This window comes from Papaver somniferum, chromosome 7 (assembly GCF_003573695.1).
Source record: "Papaver somniferum cultivar HN1 chromosome 7, ASM357369v1, whole genome shotgun sequence".
Lineage (NCBI taxonomy): Eukaryota > Viridiplantae > Streptophyta > Magnoliopsida > Ranunculales > Papaveraceae > Papaver > Papaver somniferum.
Genome location: NC_039364.1, coordinates 208,479,266 through 208,488,894, shown reverse-complemented (window position 1 = coordinate 208,488,894; position 9,629 = coordinate 208,479,266). Strand labels below are relative to the sequence as shown.

Below are 9,629 nucleotides of genomic sequence, written 5' to 3'. Positions count from 1 at the left end.
CAACCTTGTCAAAGTTCGAAATTCCTCCAAGTGCTCTGATGATGGAACGTCCGCCAAATCTTCTGGATCGGAACTTTCTTCGTTGGAGAGATGTGTAACCAAGGCGCTTTGTAAGTACCCATTTTTCAACGTGGATCCACGCTCGTCTGAAGGACATGTCATATCCTGGATCTTCCTGATTATGTGAAACTTGGTATGTGTCCAGGTTGAACTTATGTTCACCTTGAGAGTGATGTAACCATAAGTATTTCCGAGCGTTCCTTCAAGGTCTCTGATTGATATGGTAGAATGAGTAGATTATCGTCGAATGATGCCTGTGGATCGGATGGTATTCAGTAGAATGTTGTTGATGGCGGTGCCAGCATCGATCAACGTTCTTCCAAATTCGTTTCTTCTGAGATTGACTGTGGTAAGCAGTCCCCAATCGTACATCTCTTGGTTTATGGCTGGAGGCTCAAGAAGTATTTCCGGAATGGACTTCTTGACACGATGTGGTTCAGTGCTGTGAACATGTCTCTCCTTTGTGCCTTCGACAGATAGAGCAATTCATGTTCGACCAAGGATTGAACTGCCTCTTTGATAGGTTGTTCAGAGAGTGTAAAGATTCTTATTGGGAGAGGATTTTTGTGTACTCCTTCAGTCCACAATTTAATCTCTACTGATTCAACCTTCTTCATGAATATGCGCTTCAAACCCCTGCAGTTGCTTGTGGGATGATTGACGAACCTGTGGAAGAGACAGTAACGAGGACTTTCCATGTATTCTTCAGTTGGTTCTTTCTTGACATATGGCAACTTGATTGCACCATCTTGGATCCAGACATCCAGGAGTTCGATCACCTCTTCAATGGAAAAGGGAAAGTCAAGCGCTTCTTGATCAGGAACTCCTTTGCATTGGTCAGAGGCTTGTGCATCTTGCTTATCCTTTATTTATACTTTTGAAGGGGATGAGGTATGCTTGGGCGGCGGTTCGGCTTTCCGTTTGCTCCTTTATGCAACAACGTTTGTGGAAGGATGGAGGTTGTACTGCTTGTTAATCAGACGTCTGCTACCTCGAGTGTCTCGCGATTCTTTAGCCTTTGTAGCTTTTTTTCTTTCCAGTAAAGCGGGTGCAGTAGTTGCCGATCTCTTTGTCGCTTCATGAAGCTCTGAGAAGGTCTGGAAACGAAGATTTTCCAATAAAGCTTTGTAGACCGGGATCATGCCGTTGATGCACAAGTCTACCAGTTGTTGTTATGTGATGTTAGGATCATGACAGTCCAGGGCCTGGACTCTGAATCTTTTCACGTAGTCATTGGGATGTTCATTGCTCCTCTGAAACATTCTTCCAAGATCAGAGAGAGTAATTAGATCTGAAACAAAGAAGTACTTTCTATAGAAGGCGTTAATCATTTCTCCCCAATTGTTGATAGTTCATGGTGTGATAATGTTGTACCAGGTGTATGCCCTTCCTTTCAAGGATTTTGAAAATTCTTTGAGGCGAACAACATGGTTATGTTCATTTTCACCCAAGGCTTCCAGGAACCGAGAAACATGTTCCCAAGCATTGCATGTTCCGTCATACAAAGTGAAGGTTAGAGAGGTATAACCTTTTGGAAGAGGAATCCTTTGCGTAGCAGCAGGGTACGGAGGCTGGTGACGATGGACATGTGATATCATGTCTTTTACACGGTTCTCCAAGAGGAGTTCCAAATCTTCCCGAGTAATGAAATTTGATGATTCCTTTGCTGATGGATCGTCTGCAGCTTTGCAGACTTCGCTGTCATCCACTGTATGAATTGGAACTACTTCAGGATCATCTGAGGATATTTCTTTTCCTTTTCCTTGAGTCTTCTCTGAAATCTTGTCAGTAAGAGTTTTGCGATAATTACACAGCTCCTTCTGTGTAGCATCCATGTCAGTCTGATTCTTAGCAAGAGTTTCCTACATTTTATGAGATCGCCTATGGTAGGTGGATTTTCTCTGACTTCCTCGGGATACCGGCCGAAAAGGGGATGTGCTCCAGAATTGGTCTGACGACCACAACCATCGTTGGAAGCAGGAATGGTTTTTGGAATATGATTGTTAGTGTTGTTGCTAGTGCTAGCATCATTTGTGTTAGGGTCTGCGATCGTACGTGACCTAAGATCAACCATCTTGTGAAAGATTGAGATTGCAACCGAGAGATTAATCTCCCACTGTGGTCGTCAATCTGTAGATGGGGAAAAACGATTTGCTGGTTTTTACTGAATTGAGGAGACGACCGTGTGGAGACTCCTTGAACCGAGTGAAATGTTAAACCTCACACAGATGCACTGCAAGAAGGGAGTGATTTAGATTCGAGAGATCAATATGTAATACCCCGGCCTAAACCAAGACAATGGTCGTTCCAGAGTCAATTCAGTCACAAGAGAGGATGGGTTGATCTGTAGGAGGGAAGCTGGAAATGTGTGAGATCAATGGTGATATGAGATTGTAGGTGTGTTGTGAATTCAGCGTAGGAAAGTTCTGAATGATTGAATTTACTCAGTTGAGAGTGAATGCTCAGACGATGAGTTCGTGTAGACGAAAGGTTGTCTGTATGAACTTGTCGAGAAATTCTTGTGTATACGAATGTTTGAGTATTCGAATCTTGTTCTTTCAATCATGATTCAGAGACCTTTTATATTGCTGTAATTGAAAATACCATGATCCCATGAAGTGTGACAGTTGCTGAAGTCAAAGGGTGGGGAAGTAGGATATCGTGTTAAAACCAGTTGCTCATCGTGCAGAGACTTGGTTAATTTTCCACCCACTACTTTGTTGACTCCTCCAACTGATTGCACCACTTGCTCGCATTCTCTTCGTGTGTATGAACACACGTGCCATAGACCGCCTGACCAAAACCCTAGTTAATATCCCCCCATGTGACACAACTGATGTCTCGTGATTGTGGAGTCAGTTGATGACTTTATGGGACGATGAGTCCTTGTATTGCTGAGTTGAACATGATTTGCGAATGTTCTAAGACTCATGAATCAAACACATCTGTTGAGACGAGGTACAGTAAATGTTGATAACTTGAGCAAACTATGTTGCTGAATTGTTGAATATTGATAGTTGAACCAATATTCTATGATCTGAGCAAATAATATTGCCAGTCTGAGCAAATATTGCTAGTCTGAGCAAATATTGCTCGTTTGATGAATTGTTGGTAGCATGACCAAATAAAATACTAATTTAAGACACTGACTGCTGGGATGAGTATAATAAATAAAAGTGTTGATCACGGGATCAATATAAAATTATCAGTTTTTGAATCTGTTCAGAATTATGTTTTGCAGAACTCTGGATTCAAAACCCTAATTTTAATGAATTGATAATTTATTGAAAATCAACCGCAGAGCGAAGCAGGGACCGACTACATGGGATGATGAGTCTACCATGTAACACCCATATTCTCGAATGAGCAAAATACCAAAGTCTCTTGAAGACCAGTTGGTGAAAGAATGATTAAATGCTGGTTTAATCATTTATTAAAATGATGCTCGTGTGAGCGACAGGTAGTAAAACCTAGCCATGAAAAGATGAGGTACCGACCAAGAGGTCATGAGACCGGCCCTTGGTGGTCGTGGGACCAACTGGTGGTCATTTGAGCAAACCCTCAATTGTTTGAAAAGAGTTTGGACCAAATACGTGCAATTGAGCAAATTAGGTCAAAATAACTAAAACATGTGGGAACGGATATTTGCAAGCCTTAGGGCCACCCTTGGTCGGTCAAGGGGATGTGCCCGTGTCACCATGGTGTTCATGTCTCAGTCCTGAGAGGTTTGATATTTTCCGGTTCGCGTTTGAGCAACGTTTTGAGAAAATATGCAGAATCCAGGGTTTTGTTGAAACTAGGAAAAATTCATGAGATGATGAAAAATAGTTAATAAAATAGGGGATTGCAAAGTGTGGGACCGGCCATGGCATGACCGGCCAGCTAGCAAGCTCGGTCCCGCAGCACTTTTCCCAATTTTATATAATTTTCTGTATTTTTTCTCTGATTTGAGGAAAATTCTATAAAAACTGAAGAATTTCATGAAATTAAGGAATTTACATGAGATTAGGAAAAAAATAAAATAAAATAGGGAATGGTGGAGTGTGGGACCGACAACGGCCAGGGCTTGGCCGGCCGGCCAATGGGCACGGTCCCAGGGCACTCTTCCCAATTTTATGTAAATTTCATGATTTTAGGGAAATATCATAAAATCAAGAGTTTTGTTGAAACCAAGGTATTTTGTTGAAATCAGAGAGTTTTCATGGAATGAGGAAAACAAAACAAATAATAATAATAAAAATAAAATAAGGGGCATGTGGGACCGGCTAGGGCCCGGTCCTGCGGTTTTCCTAATTTTATAATATATTTTCATGGGTTTAGGGAAAAATCATGAAATCAGGGAATTTTGATAGGATGAGGAAATTAATAAAATAATAAGGAACCGTGAGGTGTGGGACCGGTCACGGCCAGGGCATGGCCGGACGGCTAGTGGGCTTGGTCCCGCGACACCTTTTCTTAATTTTATTATTTCCTTGACGTGTGGAAACACCATGGGACTGGGAGTTTCCTTGAAACGAATGAGATTTGCTCAAATGAGAGGATTTTTATGAGATCAGGGAAAAATAATAAAATATAATAAAATATAAAATTGGGCATGGGACTGGTCACGGCGTGACTGGCCGGCTGGTGAGCCCAGTCCCATGGCGCCTTTGTTAAGATTTTATTATTATTATTTTTCTTCCTATTTTGCATAGGTTCATCGTTCCTTCGTGTTCGAAAATGCTCGTTTGTGCATTCAGATGCTGGTCTGTGCATTATTGCCAAGTACACTTGCACCATTTTAGTCAGGGCTTATTCGATGCTCAGATGCCAGTACGTTGAATATTTATTATTAACCCATGGAACTCTGCTGGGAAGAACCATAAGTTGAAGTAACGAAATATTCTAAGAATCGTAGAATATAGCTGCATATTCAGTTACGATCAGAGATAATTAATTGATGGCTCTATACTAGCAGGCATGCTGTCTAGGAGCATTAATTATCTGAGTGTTGAGCAATATGAACTTGCTGGAGTGTCATATTTCTCCTATATAGTCAGGGAAAACTTGGTTGCATCCTGAAGACGTTGTTGCTCTATACTAGCAGGCATGTTGTCTAGGAGCCGTCCAATCTTTCGATTCTATACAGAAATAATTACTGAAATTTCTCAGTATTCATGAGATGTGTCGTGCCCTCAGCTGGGAGACTACACATCTACATATACTCTGAGATACAACCTTCTCAGTCAGAGATTTATGGCATGATCTTTCATGCTTTAATGAGAGACATGAGTCTCACTACTCATCCGATTGCCGGATCCGGAGCATTATAATTAGGGTTTTACAACTTTAACCCTTGTCGAAAATCCACCATCTACAATCTTATTCGTATAAAATTTCCAGAAGCATCAACTATTTTGAGGAAACAATGGAGTTTAACAGGTCAATGTCAGATGATACCTCTTGGTAAAGGGTTTTTCATAATCAAGTTATCAAACATTGAAGATAAAAAATATGTTAAAAATGGCAGACGGGAAGTTCTTGACCAAGTTCTTAAAGTCAGAAATTGGATACCTAATTTCATATCCGAAAATCAACATACTTATAAAGCAATGATTTGGGTTCAGTTTCCTGGATTAAGTCTTGAATATTGGGATGAAAAAACTTTATTCACAATCAGTAGAGCAATTGGTAATCCAATCAAGGTTTATGCAGCTACTCTTCAATATCAAAGTGGATATTATGCAAAAGTTCTTATTGAAGTTGATTTAGCAAAATGTATTCATTATAACAAGATATGGAGCTTTCTCTCAAGGGTTCATTTTAACTAATTTACCAAAGTTTTGTTCTAAATGTAAGATTGTTGGACATCTTACTACTGAATTTAGGTTGAGCAAGCTAGTTTCTCAAAGCACTGATAATCAGATTAATACCACCCAAGCACATCAAAAAATGCAAGCCTCTCCAGCAGCTGTTACTCCAACTGCTAGTGTGCAAGCTATTGTTACTCCAAGGTTAAATGTTAATGAGAATAATCAAAGTTCTACTAATTCTCCATCAGTTACTACTCTAAGATTAAAGGTCAATGATCAAAGTCCTGAGCCAAAAAGTGCAGCTGGTAGTAAATCTTCTTCAACAAATCATTTAGATATTCCAATAATACCTATTTCATCTACAACAACAACTTCAGAAAATACAAATGTTGAAGCTCCATTTAAAGATGTAGTGGGGGGAGCTCCTCCTATAGGTACATCATCTAATAATCTAATTCATTATTGCAGAAGATATCCTTAGTAGAAATATTCATAAATTGGTTATGGAAAAGAAGATACAGCCTATGGTTATTAGAAATGGAATTCACCCCACCCATTTAATGTTTGTTGATGATATTTTTTTGTTCTGTAATGGAGGGATGAAAAGTATTGATAATTTGAAATCCTTACTCATTGATTATCAAGCTGCTACTGGTCAAGTTATCAATTCTGCTAAGAGCAAATGTTTTGTTGATGGTACTTATGTTGCTAGAAAAAGATTAATTGCTGCTTCTCTTCAAATGGATATTTCCTCTTTTCCTGATAAATATTTGGGAGTTATGATTGTTCAAAGAAGGGTTAAGTCTATACATGTTTGGCACATGGTTGAATATATGCAACACAGATTAACTGCATGGAGTGGTAAACTTCTTAACTTTCAAGTCAGGATTACTTTGGTTAAACATGTGCTTAGTAGTATTCCTATTTACAACATGTCCATCTACAAATGGCCAGCAAAAATCATTGATGCCTGTGAAAGAATATCAGAAATTAGTTATGGTTAGGGAATGCTGAAGATAGAAAATGTGTTACTCTAAAATGGGACAATGTTTGTACTTCTAAGGAGGAAGGTGGCCTTGGTATTTGGAAAATTAGAAGATATGAATAAGGCCTTACTAATGAAGTTTATATGGAAAATGTTGCACTGTCAAGATGAATGGGCTACGTTTTTTCTAGCAAAATATATGGACAAAAATGGCAATTTGATTACTTATTACAAGAGATGTTCTGTTTGGCCTAGAATCAGATGGGTTATTCAGGACTTCAATAACTACACTAGATGGACAGTTGGAAATGGATCTAAAATTTCTTTATGGAATGATAGATGGATTTTTGAAGAACCATTAAGCAGTTTTTTCCCTTATCATCCCTTTATTACTTCACACCCCAATTTAAAGGTTCAAGATATTATTATTAATGGACAATGGTGTTTTCATGAAGATTTCTTGCAATTTTTTAGTGCTGAGCAGTTGCCTGTTCTTAAAGTTGGGGAAGATTTATTGATCTGGTGTAATAGTCATTCTGGAATGTTTACAGTGTCTGATGTTGTAAAGAAGATTAGTCAAGCTGTGCCAAAACTGCATTGGTACATGAAGATATGGAATATTGTTGTCATCCCTTCCACTTCTGCAAATGTATGGAAGATTACTTGAGAAGTTTGCTCTACTGATGAAAATCTGAGAAAGAAAGGATTCAACTTTGCTTCCAGATGTTATTTATGCCACAATGGAGAAGATAGCATGGACCATATCCTTTGGAATTGCAATTTCAGTCAGAGTTTGTGGAGCTGGTTAGGAGGTATATTCCATTTCCTTAATCCTAAGTCTTTTTGAAGATCTGTTAAAAATGAGTAAAAATTCTAGCCCTGTAATAAAAGAATTGTGGGTAATCAGCTCTTTTACCTTGATGGTTGAAATCTGGTTTTTGAGAAATGATGTCTACTATGATGATGAAAAGCCTGATGCTAATAAACTGCAACTTAAGATGAAAAGAAGGGTCCATGACTGTGAATGTAGACTGAAAGGTAATATGTGGGGATCCAGTTATAAAAGGGATATACTGCAGTTCTTTCTTACCCAGATGAGAAGAATGAAGCAAGTTAGAATTATTGAAATCTTCTTTCATCTGCCAAATGAGGATGAATTGTTATTATGCTGTGATGGAGCCTTTAGAGGAAACCCAGGTAATGCAGGCTATGGTTTTGTATCCAGAAACCACAGTGGTATGTTTGTTTTTGTAGAATCTGGAGGTCTGGGAGTTACTTCCAACTATGTTGCAGAATATATAGCTAATATTAGAGATATGGAATGGGCTGTTGAAAACCAGCATTTCAAACTAATTATACAATCTGATTCCAAAGCTTGTATCACCTCTCTGAAGCAGGACAAGATTCCATGGTTTCTTTTGGCTAGATGGCAGAGAATTCTCTCATATTCCCCTACAATATCCTACAGACATGTCTATAGAGAAATCAACTTCTCAGCTGAACATTTTGCTAAAGAAAGTGTGCATCTTCAGAAGGGTCAAAGGCTCACATTCATTGACAAACCTAGCAGCTTGCCCAGACTTGAGTTCCCTGATCAACCATATTATAGATTGACTTAGCTTTTCCTTTTTAGATTTGACTTTTAGTTGTCTCTTTTGTTTCTGTGTTATTTTCCCTGGTTCATGCTAGGTTGTATTTTTAACTCCTTTAAAAAAAAAGGAACGTAGTTGAGCCCTAACCAATCTCATACTGATCAAGGTACAGTTGCGCTCCTCACGTCTATGAATCCCAGCAGGACTCTACGCACTTGATTCCCTTAGCTGATCTTACCCACAACTAAGAGTTGCTACAACCCAAAGTCGAAGACTTGATAAACCAATCTGTCTCACACAGAAAAGTCTATTGAATAGATAAATCGGTCTCCCGCAGATAAAGCTATGAGTTTTATTCCGTCTTTTGATAAATCAAGTTGAACATGAACCAATTGATATACCGGACTTATATTCCCGAAGAACAGCCTAGAAATATCAATCACCTCACAATAATCTTAATCGTATGGTAGCGAAACAAGATATTGTGGAATCACAAACGATGAGACGAAGATGTTTGTGACTAATTTTTATCTTGCCTATCGGAGATTAAATCTCGAGCATCTTAGAGAAGATAGTACTCAATCACGATAGAAAATAGCAAGATCAGAACACACAACTACAAAGAAAATAGTTAGGTCTGGCTTCACAATCCCAATGAAGTCTTTAAGTCGTTAACCTACGGGGTTTTGGGAAAACCTAAGGTTAATGGAGAATCGACTCTAGTGGCAACTAGTATCATAGAGGAGGTGTGGGGATTAGGTTTACCAGTTGCTAGAGTTCTCCTTTATATAGTCTTCAAATTAGGGGTTGCAATCAATGTTACCTTGGTAACAAAGCATTCAATATTCACCGTTAGATGAAAACCTGATTAGACTCAAGCTAATATCTTTCAATTGTTAGATCGAACTTAGCTTGTTACACACAAATGAAAAGTGACTTTATTTAGATATGAGTAACCGTATACCTAAACGTGTGCACCTTTGTTGGCTCAACAATACTTAACCGAAGTTAGCCATATTAACACTTTCATATAAACCATATTCATCTTAACCATAACCAGTTCAAATGACTCAAATGAAACTAATTCTAGATTTGTTCAATTGTTTATATTATAATAGAAGTATACAAGACACAATTGAAGCAAAATCGATTTTGATTCACATGAATCAATTCATGAACATTATAGACACGGTTTGCAAA

The 9,629-nt window shown here is 38.6% G+C and overlaps 1 protein-coding gene across 1 annotated transcript; it reads left to right on the top strand.

Annotated features, from left to right (window-relative positions):
* Positions 1-7,697: 7,697 nt before the first annotated feature.
* Positions 7,698-8,456, top strand: LOC113295872. Its single transcript, XM_026544201.1, has one exon. It carries the CDS (start codon positions 7,698-7,700, stop codon positions 8,454-8,456), a length of 759 nt encoding a protein of 252 aa, XP_026399986.1.
* The last annotated feature ends 1,173 nt before the right edge of the window (positions 8,457-9,629 follow it).

What these genes read in the sequence shown, in the direction of transcription:
- LOC113295872 (XM_026544201.1), top strand. Translation starts at nt 7,698, where the DNA reads ATGAGTAAAAATTCTAGCCCTGTAATAAAAGAATTGTGGGTAATCAGC.